Source organism: Leptopilina heterotoma, unplaced genomic scaffold, assembly GCF_015476425.1.
Source record: "Leptopilina heterotoma isolate Lh14 unplaced genomic scaffold, ASM1547642v1 Lhet_97, whole genome shotgun sequence".
Taxonomy (NCBI): domain Eukaryota; kingdom Metazoa; phylum Arthropoda; class Insecta; order Hymenoptera; family Figitidae; genus Leptopilina; species Leptopilina heterotoma.
Window position 1 is genome coordinate 1,833,934 of NW_025111203.1, and position 14,222 is coordinate 1,848,155.

The 14,222-nt window shown below is 33.2% G+C and overlaps 1 protein-coding gene across 2 annotated transcripts in view; it reads right to left on the reverse strand.

The window, feature by feature from the left end:
- Positions 1-11,618, reverse strand: part of LOC122512339 (homeobox protein Nkx-6.2-like) — a 55,597-nt gene extending 43,979 nt beyond the window's left edge. For both annotated transcript variants that reach the window (XR_006302614.1, XM_043628114.1), the window contains exon 1: positions 10,595-11,618. Coding sequence is in view for 1 of the 2 variants with exons in the window: in XM_043628114.1 (XP_043484049.1) it covers positions 10,595-11,237 (643 nt within the window). In the remaining variant the exon portion in view is untranslated. The remainder of the gene's footprint in view (positions 1-10,594) is intronic.
- Positions 11,619-14,222: the final 2,604 nt, after the last annotated feature.

Here is a 14,222-nt window from a genome sequence, read left to right on the forward strand (position 1 = left end):
TTATTATTAAAAAATATTAAAATTCTTCTAAGTTATAACAATTTTTGTGGAGCGCCTTCAGTCTGCACTTGCAAATCGGTGCCGGTGATGGAGGTCGTGCGATGCATCTGAAACAGTCAAACCAAAATTTTTAAAAATTTTTATAAGTTTCTTTTTTATTTGAAACTAAAAAAATACTAAATTTATTTCAAAGAAGTTATAAAATTCCAAATTTTTTCGAAGTTTGAAAAAAAATCACTTTAAGTTGCAAAAGAAGAAGTTTAAATAATGCTTTTGTCCAACTATTTTAGTTCAAATAGAAGATAATTTAATACTGAAGCTAGATCACTTTGATTTTTGTCGATCGGACAAATATTCTTTATGCTATCGCCGGCACCGTTTTCTATGACGTGTGAAAAATGAAAATTCGAGAAAACGCGCTTTAAAGTTTTTGGTCCAAAAAATATAAGTTTTTGGATACTTACACTAATTAAATTTTAATCAGCTATTCCTGGACCATACAGCAATCCTTCCTCTTCTTCGAAGAACTCATTTTGGCGGAGGCTTTCTGATGGTCGAGCTGCGCGAGACTAGTTGCTCAAAATTCTCGAAAATGATGCGCGCCGGTTCTCCCGCGTTATGTGCGCGCGCTGGGGTCTGCCCGAGCATTCTCACGTTCTCGACGGTCGGTCACAAAATCTGTTCTACCTTCGAAAATATGTCGAATTGTCCTCTAAATTTTTAAAGACATATTCTTCGATAGTTTTGGAATAGATTTAAGACGAAAAAAGTCGATTTTTTAAGCCTATAAAGGAGACTACTGCCTTAAATACAGAACGTCGTCTTTTGGGAAAACCTGAAATCTCGGAAAGTTAGCTATCACAGCTAAGATGTTTGCAAAGGCAGCGAACCAGTTCACTATGAGAAAATTTTGAAATAACTTTTTTTCTCGTAGTTTTTTAAATTATTCATCGTCTACTATGAAAATCTTCTTTTTAGATCTTTATAAAAAGGCATTAACAGCTTTTCTCTTAGAGTTTTAAAAATTATTCATCATCTACTATGAAAATAGTTTCTTTTGTTTCCCAGATGCGCTCACTGCTACTTGATTGGTATTAGAGTGTGCGTCCGTGCGCAGACCGAGTTCTAAAATTGGGATGTTCAATTGTCCCCATTTCAACTAACCAAGTTTGTTGTTGCAGTTAAATGTTCACTGATTCATCTAACCCTTTCCATGCGTGTATGTAACGTAAACTAAAAATATTCATTTTCAGATTTTCAGTTAGGTCGGTGTAGTTTAGGGGTTAGGTATTAGATTTGCTTTCGTTACATCGTGCATTCGACTGTTAAGGCCATTCTTGAAACAATTTTAAGCTTCGGATAACTCTTGTGTTAGGTCCTCTGATCCAGCGGAACCAAGTATTGCCGCCGATCTAGAGAATCATAGATAAGGGCCTTAGGACTTTTTCAAGGGTTGTCTTGCAATGTTCGTTCAACCTCCTCATATGTTGCGAGGAATTGCCGCAATACCTGCATAATACGTCGCAAAAGATTTTCTTTCCAAAGAAGAATTAAAAGGATGGGCCTGAAAAATATAGACCACTTATAGAATTCACCTTTAACTCTTTAAGAACCCAGTAAAAAGAAAAGTATTCAGAATAGAGAAAAAGTATTGGTGGAGACGTTCGGTGAATGCGTTTTCGCGACAAAACCGTATTGGTGGGTTACGGTAAATACATTTTGCTTACCGTGAATACTTTTTTTTAAACTTTCGATTTAAAGATTCCTAAGCAAAGTTGAGAATATTTATAAAGAGCTTAAGTGATCTGAAGTATGAAAATGACTATTGTGAGAAGGAAATAAGAAATTTTGAGAAAAAACGAAAAATTAAATATGACAAACAGATTGTCAAATGTTGATCAATTACCATATGCTTTCTGTGCCTACAACGTATGATGATTAAAAGGAACTTTGACGTTACCGACGAAACTTACTGTTTCACATACATTTACTTGGATTTCTCAAGTTTCTGTCGGTATCGTCAAAGTTCCTTTTCATCATCATACGTTGTAGGTTTGTCACATTTAATTTTTCGTTTTTTCTCAAAATTTCTTATTTCCTTCTCGCAATCGTCATTTTTATACTTCAGGTCACTTACGCTCTTTATAAATATTCTCAACTTTGCTTAGGAATCTTGAAATCGAGAGTTTAAAGAAAAAGTATTCACGGTAAGCAAAATGTATTCACCGTAACCCATCAATACGGTTTTGTCGCGAAAACGCATTCACCGAACGTCTCCACCAATACTTTTTCTCTATTCTGAATACTTTTCTTTTTACTGGGAACCATCACTTATTGTAAGAGGATTTAATAAACTTCTCGCAAGAAGATTGGCACTCGCATATGGAATATATGGATTATATGAGATCGTTCTATGTCCCGCTCACAGTTTGCTACGTCGGTTGTAGTCAGCAATTTTCTTTCCAGTTGTAGAATGTCAATAAATATTGACAAAAGCTTCACACTAGGTTCTCGGCCATCTGGAAGAAAGAAAAAGACAACCCATGGATATTATGGCGAAATTCGAAATTGGTGTCCAACAATTGCTATCTTGATGAATGAAGATTTTTAGAGATATGGTTAACTGGTCAAGGAAATTAAAAGAAAGACACTTTACTTGGTAGGGGGATATCTCATCTTAATTAACAGAACACTACTAAAGGCGCAACAGCGATTTTTTGCTCTACGCAAAAAGTTATACTACCCGATGGTCTTAGGTAATGTAACAGTCGAATCTTTAAATTGAGTCGACTTAGCAATAAGATCAGCTGTACGTGGGTGACTGAGTATGTCATCAGATAAATCCAAGGCCTACTTCCGTCTATTCTATATGTAGCAGACTGTGGTTTAGACATTCCTTCGATGAGATGTGTCTTCATTGTTATTGAAAAGGCGACTTGAGGAACTAGGCACGGTATTCCATTAGAAAACATTACTTTCACCTCGGTTTGTAACCCTTGCTCAGCACGGAATCAAGGATTCGTTCGAAAAGACTTTAAACAGATGAAATAAAAAGTGGCTTATTAAATTTTGTAGACTATGTTACAATGGTACGTTGACGCATTACAATCCCATGAAGACACTTTCACTTCAATTTTGATTATCTGGGAAAGAGAAAAGAATCATCATGGACAGTATTACAATCTTCGAAATCGGTAGCCAAAGAATGCAGAAGATCAGTCGTTGTGATGAACGAAGGAGGATCTTGAGAGTCAGGTTCACCTGACTTGACGAACCGTACATGCGAGAGCACGGTGCTGCTAAGTCGTCTCGCGAGAAGCAGATCAACTTTGAGACGCAGATGTGTACACGAGGGTAATTGTGCGTAATCGTACAATGACTGTTGAAAACTTGAGACCGAAAACCTACACAATGGATATGGCCCAAGAGATTCAAACTGGAACTCGCGGTCAAACATTAATTCGTTGTGAGTGATGGCAGGAAGTTTCTCGCCGCTAAGTGAGACAATTAAACCTTAAAGTCTGCTTACAACAGCAAGGTTTGTTGTCACGTAGGTATTGCGGAGTTCGCAGCGTTCGTGTGCAATAAGTATGAGATTTCAAACTATCATATGTAATTGACAGAAAAAACTTGAATTCATATTTTCTGTTTATCATTTTGAGTTCTGTATCAAAATAAGTAAACAATAAACTTCAGGTTGTTCTAAATGAAACTACTCTGTATCAAATGTCCAGTTGAACGATCTTAATGAAATGCATGGTTGCGCATTCTACTTGCACTAATAGAGTGGTACACGAAGTCACACTTACTTATTAATTTTATTTGCGCTATTTATTGTTATTTATTGTTTTCTTCCCTTTCCTGTTAAGTCAAGTAATATTTTTTTATTGTATGAAATTCATGATATTTTATATTTTTCAGTTAATGATTGAGGATAATGACGTAGACATTTTGGACCAAGAGAGAAAGAAGAAGGAGTCAGAGAGACAGAAACGATTGGCGAACAACTTCTCCACTTTGGACCAAATATTAAACGATTTTGAAAAAACTTCTGCATCTAATGGAGATTTAGAAGTCTTACAATTCTGGGAAAGTCGCAAAACGATGTCCCCAGAATTGTATAAATTATCGACAATTGTTCACGCTGCTCCCATGACGCAGGTCAGCGTCAAAAGCTTGTTCTCAGGAATGAGATTTATTTTTTCAACCCTGAGAGAAAATCTTAATCCGAGTATGTTGGAGGACATTTTAATTGCCGGAACGAATAAAAATTTTATAATTAAAGATGATAAGCTTAAAAAACAAAAACTGTAAAAGAGACTGGTGTAAAGCCTGCCAAGAATGTAGAATCAGATACTAGTTCAGGAAGCAACGCACAGAATTTATAGAACACGAGAGAATGGAGACTGGTGTAATGGATAAATAAATCAGGTAATATTATATTTTGAAAATTTGTAAACAATTAAAAATTATTATTTTAAATTGTAATCAAATTGAGGAGTCGGGAAGAACTCGCCGAGCGCGCGAACGTATTCTTTAATATCAGTCGGGGAGCAGTGAGCGCCACTGGGCCTGTCACTGCTACCCGACTGGTATTAGCGCATACGTTCGAGCGCTCGGCGAGTTCTTTTTACCGGCTCCTCTATTATTTAAAAAATTAATTTATTTTGAAAATTAAATATACACGTTTGGTTTATTCACGTGTTTTCCAAAAAAAGAGCAAAAAAATACTTCAAAGTTTAAACTTTAATTAAACTGAAAAGATGACAAAGTTTTATTTTAAAATCTTACTGCAAACAAATTTATATCCGTGATTTTAGATTTTTTTAATAACGACCATAACGACCATAGATTTATTAAGTAACATTCAGTGACCTAAAAACAATAAATAACAATAAATAACGCAAATAAAATTAAAAAGTAAATGTGCCTCAATGTAGTGTTGCATTCGAGAATCTCTCCTTTCTTAAGGAGGATGGTGACACCATACATATAACCTTAAAACTTAAAAAATATTCTTGAAATTGTTTTTACAACAAATAAAAATATAATTAAAATTAATTTGATCAGACTTTGAATGATTTAGTTATAAAGGGTTAAGAAAACATTTATATTTAGTTAAAATATTTTTACAAATAATGTTATTTTTAACATTTCATATTTTTTTCAAGCTTCAGAAAAAAATTACAATTTTTATCCAAATTTATAACTAACAATAGTTCATTTTACTTGTTGAATCGTTATCTGAAATCGTAATCTTTTTACTGTTGTTGAAAATATTGTGTTTAAAAAATATAAGCATTCAAATTTCATTTTTTATACAATTTTTTAACTACGTATTTTAATTATTTTTTGAAAATTAATAATATAGAAGATACGCAATTTTGAATTTTAATATTAAATATTTACTTAGTGGTTTTTAGTGTCTGATTACAAATCAGATTTCAAAATTTCATAATGGCGGATTTAATATGGCTGACCAGTTTTGTAAAAATTTATCGAATTCATTAGTAATTCATTTTTTGACGGTTGGGTTTGAAATGTGACATCAAATTCGTAATCAGTAACCCTAAAAACCCACGAGAAATAAATTACGAATGAATCCGATGAATCTTTACAAAACTTGTCCGCCATATTGAATCAGCTATTATGAATTTTTGAAATGTAATTTCAGATACGTAATCAGCGACCCGAAAAACGTTCGAGTAAACTGGTTTAAGTGAACCTTGTAAATTTTGTTTTATATTTTCTTTTTTATTATACCAACCCTACATAACCTTGAAGTGTGGAATCCAAGGTATATGTAGGCAGATTTCCCAAAATTCTATAAGCAAAAAAAAGATATTACTTTCATTGAAGAAGATTTTTACGTATTTATAATAATTTATCAAAAAGAATTTTATTAAAAATTAAAAATCTAATTTAAAAAATTATATTATCGTAATAATTTATGTAAAGATAGTAATGCACATTAGCTAAAATTAAAAGAAATGAGAAAACCCCAGTGGATATATATTCTTTCGTTTATGTTTAGTCGCCAATAATTGAGACCACGTATTTTCATGTGTAGAGTAAGCATCTGTTCTGTTGCCATTAAAGTAGAGTCTAGAATGGGGAAGGTAAACGTCGAGATGCGAGTCGATGGTCACATAGCTGTCGTCATCTGTCAGCATCTATATCTTTGGCGAAGGTTGCCCAGTACATTACGTGTGTTCGCTTTCGTACTGTTTTTTTTCTTTTCTGTTAAAAAATGACCGCAAAATGACAGCAGATGATAAATGATAATTGGTGGAACAGCATCTCAACGTTTCCCTTTCAAGTTGTGTTTAAAATGTTAAAATGCTATAAGTGATGCTTCAATATTTTTAGTGCGAAAATTTATGCAGAATTCTATTTTCAAATTACTAATATTGTAACACCTTACTTTTGTTTTTCTTGATTCTGACATAACACTAAAATTACTCTCGTATCCACTCAAATAAAACACCCTTCGTTCAATGACAAAGAGTCAAACGCCAAACATCGTTTATGATTCATCATGACGCACATCCGAGTATCACAACGTTCTTCAGAAAGTTTACGTGAGGTTTTTAATGGAAATTTACCAAGTATGTGCTATAATTTCGCAGTAAAAATTTTGATGTATAGCTAAATAGTGAAGTAAGTTTAAAAGAAATTTTTTCATTTTTTCATTCTTTTTAAAAATTTTCATCAAAGTTATAATTCTATAAATTGTACCAGTTATATTAAGCGTTCAACATTTTTTATGTTTAAACGAATCACGAATTAGGCTAATAACACAGACCTGTATTGTTTTTTTTATTTTTAATACTTTCAAAAATTTTAATTTGAAATTTATTTTACAGTTTGATGAATATCTCTAAATCCGAATTTCTAGAAATCTACTACAAGTATAGTAAAATTTCACCATTTGTCAGTAGATCTTAATTTTTAAGTAGAATTTCACTAATTTGTGAAACTGTTTATCGACTTTTAATAAAACAGTTCTACCAATTGTTAATAAAATTTTACTATAACACTTAGAATAATATCACTAAGTGCTAGTAAAATTACTAGCAAATCATTTGGTGAATGACTTTTCATCATTTCATTAGTAACTTTCTACCAATTCATATTTAGAGAGTAGTAGCTATACAACAGAAGCGCGCCTTTGATAACAACCGCGTGCGTCGCATAACAGCCGCTTATTGAGAGTAGCACTCGAGCTTATACCGCAAAACGCAAACAAATCGAAATCACGAATTCAAGAACCATTACCCCTTGTTAAATAATAAAGTATATATTTGTCTTGAACGCACTTAGAAAGGACCTGTCCAAAAAGAAAGAAATATATATTTTCGATAAAACGGCCCTATCCGTCCATTATTTGATAACCAAATTACACTTGCGGGTTTTGTGTGTATTTAAACAGATTTCATCAGAGAGCTAAGAAAGAAAAGATATAATAAAAATTTTAATAGTATTATGCGGATTACATTACATCTGCATGGCTTCTAATATATACGGAACTTGTTATAAGTATAATAGGTGTATAATTATGTATTTATACATCTGACCGGTTTGAATCAGGGCGCTATCAATAAAACATTTAGAATGATTTTATCCGGTTTTTATTTGACTATTAATGCAAATATGCATTGTCTCCTGTTACAGCTATAGGTTGTAATTGAAAATATTACAAATATGTGCGGCTCAAATGATTCTATTTGTTTTTACCCAATGGGGAACTAAGAACTCAGTATAAAAGGACGATGATGTATATAAAAAAATAATTTTTGTTTATAAAATAATTTAAGCGATATAAGAGGAACAATTTTCAAAAGTTTATTGCTTGTATGAAATCCTCGATTTCAGTGCGAACATATAAGCTTTGCAAGTGAGATATTTTTCAGGATTTTTTAGTTTAAAATTGAACAAAACTGTTTAATTATCACAAATTAAGTATTGAATTATTTTTTGAAGATAACGTCAAGGGTGCATTTTTTCACTTTGTGATTTTTTAAATAAGCGGATTATAACCCGTATGTTGACATTATGATTTAAAGAAAATTTTATATTTATTTCAATTTGTATTACTAACTTTTAAAATCGTTTTTACGGTATGGTGGCAGAAAGCAAGTAGCATTTTGTCGAGCACATGTCAGTGATGTCCCTATCAAAAAATAATATACATATTATTAAAATTTTTTGATTATTTTTGTATCACATAGTTTCAGTTATTACACGCACTTTAAAAAACAAAACGATTTGAACTAATAATAATAGAGTTTTTCTATTTCGAAATTGAGAAGTGAAAAAAGTGTCAGTTGTGTCCCCTCAAAATTCTGTTTCTTGCATTTTGTTATTTTATTTTTAATAAATTTATGCCAAATTTAATTTTTTTATGCCGATAATTACGATTCGATAAAGTACGAATAATTTATTTGAGAAAAGAATAAACGGAAACAGAAAATTTCTTATAATTTTTGCCTGTCGTTTTTCACCTATTTAACTGAAAATTAAATTAATTAATCAACCAAAAAAAGTATATCGATAAGTTTAAATTTCAACACCGAAAAATCAAAGTTAATAGGATGAAAAATGACATTTTAATTTTAATCACCCTTATATACGCAATAAGTTAAAAAGGGTTTGAGTATTGAAATTTTTATTCCTTATTCACGCGCGGTATTTGCTTTTTGAAAATTGAATAAAGACCTATAAATCAAAGATAATTTCTGCAATTGGGAAAAAGTACAATTTTAAGTTGACAAATGTTTGCTATTTCGTCTCAAACTTCAAAAAATTTGAAACTCGCCAAACTTCAACCTTAGAATAACGCCATTCTTTTAGTATAATTAATTTTCGCATTTCATTCTAATTGTTACGTTAAGTATATAGTTAACGTAAACCAATGTACTATATATAAGGTTATTGTTGAGTTTCAATTTTTTTGATCAATTACTTTGACCGGAATAAAGAAATTAATCTTTTAGTGTCAAAAACCCCATGTTTTTTAAATGCGGAAATTTAAATCGCTTGGCAACGTCGGTTAATATTAAAATAACAGCTTCAAAGTTTTCGAATAATTTTTATTTATTTGGAACCTTATAAACCCTAAGAAGCAAAATCCAAAGGTCCCAAAATGAGGACAACTCTAACAATTATACGAAGAAAGACAAAAGATATGCTACATTTATTATCAGTGATTGGACATAAAATGTGCTTTAATAAACGTCTTTTTATAGGATTTCACATTGGTCATATATAATTGATTGGGTTGTAAAGCGTTAGATATTACATACAAATTTCTTCTCCATTACTTCAATTTTTTAACCTTTTAAATTTAATTTATTAATATCAAACTTACGTTAAAAATTGCACTCTTTAAAGTTCTTCTTCAAAATGAATTGTGTATTATATATGAATAAATGAATTGATTTTAAAAATTAACACTCTAAAGTGAAATCAGTGAAATATACTGATGCGGAATAGTGAATTGTGTATAGTTCACGAAACCATTCAGTTAAATTTTACTTTCAATCAGTAAATATTTGACTGAAAATCAGTCATACTTCACATATGAAAGCAACGAAAGATTGTCCACTAAAAAGAACAATTAGAAGGAGTAATAAAGTTTATTGATTGACAGTGAAATTCCACTGATTTAAAGTAAAGAATAGTTATCCCTAAAAGTATTAAATTTATTAGGCTTCAAATCTTAAAAGGGTATACTTGTATATGTGAATCAATGCTATAGCATTGATTCACTGAGAGAAGTGGATAGTAAGATGTTGATGTTAAAAAGAGGATGTTACAGGGTACTATCATTATGTTACTGGCTATCATGAAAGATGTTACAAAAAATAGTTATGCTACCCCGTACTATCAAGATGTTACTCTGCATAATCTTAATGGTAACTGTTACTATCTAGATAGCTGTCCGTATTTATAACACTAAAGATGGTTTCTCTCCGTGTTTAAGGGCCAGTTTCACCAACACCGATTAAAAGTTAATCAATGATTAAATCCTTAACCGACTAATCATGAGTGGTTAAGTTAAATTTACTTTAATGATTAATTAACTTTTAATCGGAGTTGGAGAAACTGTCCCTAAATGGTATTTAAGATCCGGAGCTTCAATTGTATAACGAATTGATAGCAATAATATTTGAATCAAATAGTAAGTTGATCTTCAAATTTTGATATCAATTTGATACCTTAAAGAAAACAGTATACCTATAAGCAAAACTGATGTTTTACCATTGTAAAGAAAAACATATTCATTTCACCAATTCTCCTCCACTACAAGCAGATACCATAACAAATGTTACAAACTGTCACAGAAGATGACAGATTTTTAGATAATTAATTAAACGAATAGCTTTTCCGTTTGGTTGATGCTGAAAAATTCATTTGGCAATATGTGTAAAACCCACCATCACTTTTGTACAGTATATAAAGAATATAAAAATGGGTTGTCTGGCAACTCAAAACCTAAAATAAATTGAAGAAACTTGACCCGGAAGGTGGGAGATAAAATTTGTGTGTGCAAATAAATAGTGACACTAATAAATGTGAAATTCACAGAAACCTGTAGAAGTTGTAAATCCAGTGTGCATTGCATAACGAGGTGCAGCGAGATGTGGAGGATGAGGTGTTGTCGATAGTCCTTGGGGAGTTGGGACAGAGTTTTGCGAGTGAGTGGCAGTGGGCCTCGAGAGAATAGTGTCGATGCCATGTGGATTGCTGCCGACGGACGTAATGGAATTGGCGGGACTGTGTTTCCCGCTTTCGGTTGGGGACGTTTGGTCCTGGGACTGTCCGGAAACACCAGTAATTTGGATCCCAGCGTGCTGCTGCTGGTGGTGGCTCCTTTCCGCCATTGAATGCAGGGCCGCCAGGGGTTGATTGTTCAACATGCCACCCCCGGCGGCACTGAGATTTAAAAACTGAAGAACATGGGGTGACGCCGCTGCATGGAAGTCGTGTAACCAAGGAGGTCTCGACGGAGGTGGGGAGTGACTCGAGGGAGGCGGTGGCGAACACGATCCCAAGGAAGAGCCTGCCGAGGAGCTTCTGTCCCCGTCCATGTGACTACTGTTTCGCCTGTGGGCATCACTCAATGACGACATTATGTTGATGCTGTCGTCGATAACCACAGCACCGTATGCTAAATGCAAATCCACTTCGCCTCTCTTACAGAAGCTATTATCGATAGTCAGGGAGCACACCATTTCGCACCACTCATAATTTGAATCTATCACATTTAAGCTCACTTAGTTTGCAACTACGAGTCACATTCACAGTTTTCTTCTTTCACCCAAAGTGTCTTTTCTTCACCTGATCATCACATTTGACACATATAAAAATACGCAACCTTATCCATGCGACAGCAAACACTACAGTCAACTATGACGCGCGGAGCACACTCATTTCATCACAATTAACCGCAATTAACACACGAGAAGGATTCGGAAAAGAAATGAAATTTCGTCGATGGGTTTCGGCTGACAGTGAGTTTAATACGCCGCACGAACGAAACCGGGGAGAGTGTCTGCTCTCTTCTAGTGGTGGAATCGACTTCCCGCTTCATGCTTTGGATCATGCCTGGCTGAAAGCACGGGATAGGTGGGTGCATTAGTCGAGCAGTGAGTCCAAGGGGTGAGGATTGGTCTATTGGTTAAAGCACGAATGATGGTTAGTGGGCGGGGCTGCCGCGAGATTGGTCAACGCTGCGTGCTTTTCGGAGAAAGGAGCGTGTTATGGGCGTGTCCTTTCAATCTCACGTTATCTTCTTGTTAAGCGTCTTTCATTGTGTGTTTAAACTGGTAATATATGATCCCAACTGAATAAAACAAGAGCTTGCCAGTTCCCCCACTAAATGCTTGTTTCAGTTGCTGGCTGAATAGTTGGCTAACACTATTGCTAAATGTACGTACATTCTTCTCTTCATTTACTTCATTACAAATAAACACTTAACACTGCGCTTAATCTAATGAGCAAACGAAAACATTAACTAATCCAAGAATCGACAGAATTAGAAGAGTAATTTCGCATTAATTAATAACAGATTCAGCGCAGGGTCGTAAATCAAATTTAGGGTCAGGCACACGTTACTTTGTGCAAATTAAGCTCTTCTTTTTGAAACGTTACACGAATTTCATGCAATTTCCCTCTTGTTAGTGAAACATCGAACATCTAAATAAAAGTGCGCGCAGCTTTTCTACTGTATTTTGGGTTCCGCTCCACAAATTTCATACCCTGATGCATTCCGAATTTGATTGAATGATATCGACATTAATCATAAGCATAATTCTATAATGTTATATGACTCAATACGTTTGGACGTCCTACATTAAACACAAATAGTTTTGAATTAAAATTTCAACCCCAGAATGATTGAACTGTTAGATTTTCTTACAGTCGAAACGAGGGGGAATTTGTTGCGTTTAAAATGAATACAGTCAAAATCTCTATTATATTATACAATCATTATATAGTATGGACACTTTTTGTGAAGTTCAAAAAAACATTCTACTTTTCTTATAATTTTCTTTTGCATCAATTTGAACTAATAAGTGTTGCTACACTATGTACTGCAGTACATCCACAAAACTGCAGTATTTTACAAATTTCATACTGCTTTAACTTTTTTAATTATTAAATAGTAGAAATAGTTGAAAACTTACTTTTCATTATAGACACGAATAAAAAGATAATTTAAAACTTTGGTAAAATATATTTTTTGTTTAATAAATAATGTTTCCATTAAATTGAAAAGTTTATTCTCTCTAACCAAATGTTTTATATCGGAACAGTAAAAGAAAATATTCGACGCAGCCGTTTCACATTGGAGATAAACGAGAACCACGAATGCGATTTGGTGTATAAACCACATTGAGCTGTTTTCCCGAATACTTTCCCTTGGAGGGGAATGCTTTTCTCTTGTAATGTTAAAGAACAGACACCATGTGCCAGATTTTCATGATTTTCTTTCACAATGCCACTACATTTTTTCAACAACTTTTTCAAGAAGTATATCAACGACAATAATTTTTAATTGGAGACGCATAATTTTAAGCAAATAACTATTTCTTTATTGTTTTATTTAACCCTTACTAACCACACTCAAGTTTTTTATGAAATGGTAGTCGAGTTTATAAAAAATTTTCATTACTTTCTTACTTTTTAACATTAAGGGATTTAGTGGCTTTTGAAAAAAGAGTAAATATATTCTAAGAAACGAAGACAAAAGTAGTCTGGGTCTAAAGGATCCATGAGTGCGGTAAGCAAGGGTGATGGGTAAAACTTTAATGTTACTTTCAATGAAATTAGAAATAAAAGTTTTAATGAAATTTACATTTTAAAAATTTTTTAGATGTTTTAATTAAAAACAGTATTTATTAAAATTATAAATAGTTATATAATAAATTCATTCTTATATTTTTTTTCCTGACATACCCAATGGGAAGTAAACGATTGGTTCAATAATGGACCATGCTTGGCGAACTCCGTTCCATTATTGGAACATTAATGGCAACCATCATTGGACCACCAATGGTTTAAACTTGGGATGATCACGCTACTGCCAATGATCGGTAGCCAAGCATCGGGCCAATATTAGTTGCCAAGGAATTGCCAAGGAAACAAAATCGATTTTTAAAAGCTTGATTTTTTATTGGCAGCCAACAAAAAACCAAGGTTTTGAAAATTGATTTTTCTGAATTATTAATTAAAATTTATTTTTAAAAAATATATTTTTCAAAAATTTATTTAAAAAAAACATATTTTTTAAAAATATATATTTTTTTAAATTAATAGAACATATTAATTTAATTTGTCACCTCTGGTAAAACAAAGATGAAAGACTGATAAATTCCCTCACTTTATATTTTACAGTGGAGGGATAACTGTGAATGTCTTTGCGAGAGAGGAGCAGGTACTTATATAGAGCCAGTGAAACAGGTCACAAGCGAGAAGAAATCACTAGCATGCACTCTGGCGGCGCTTGTCGGAGCTGTTTTCTGGCGCGCATGCATATCCTGACGTTATCGACACAGCGCTTGGCAACCAACGTTGCGCCACTTCCGACAAGCGCCGCCAGAGTGCATGCTAGTGATTTCTTCTCGCTTGTGACCTTTCTCACTGGCTCTATATAAGTACCTGCTTCTCTCTCGCAAAGACATTCACAGTCATCCCTCCACTGTAAAATATAAAGT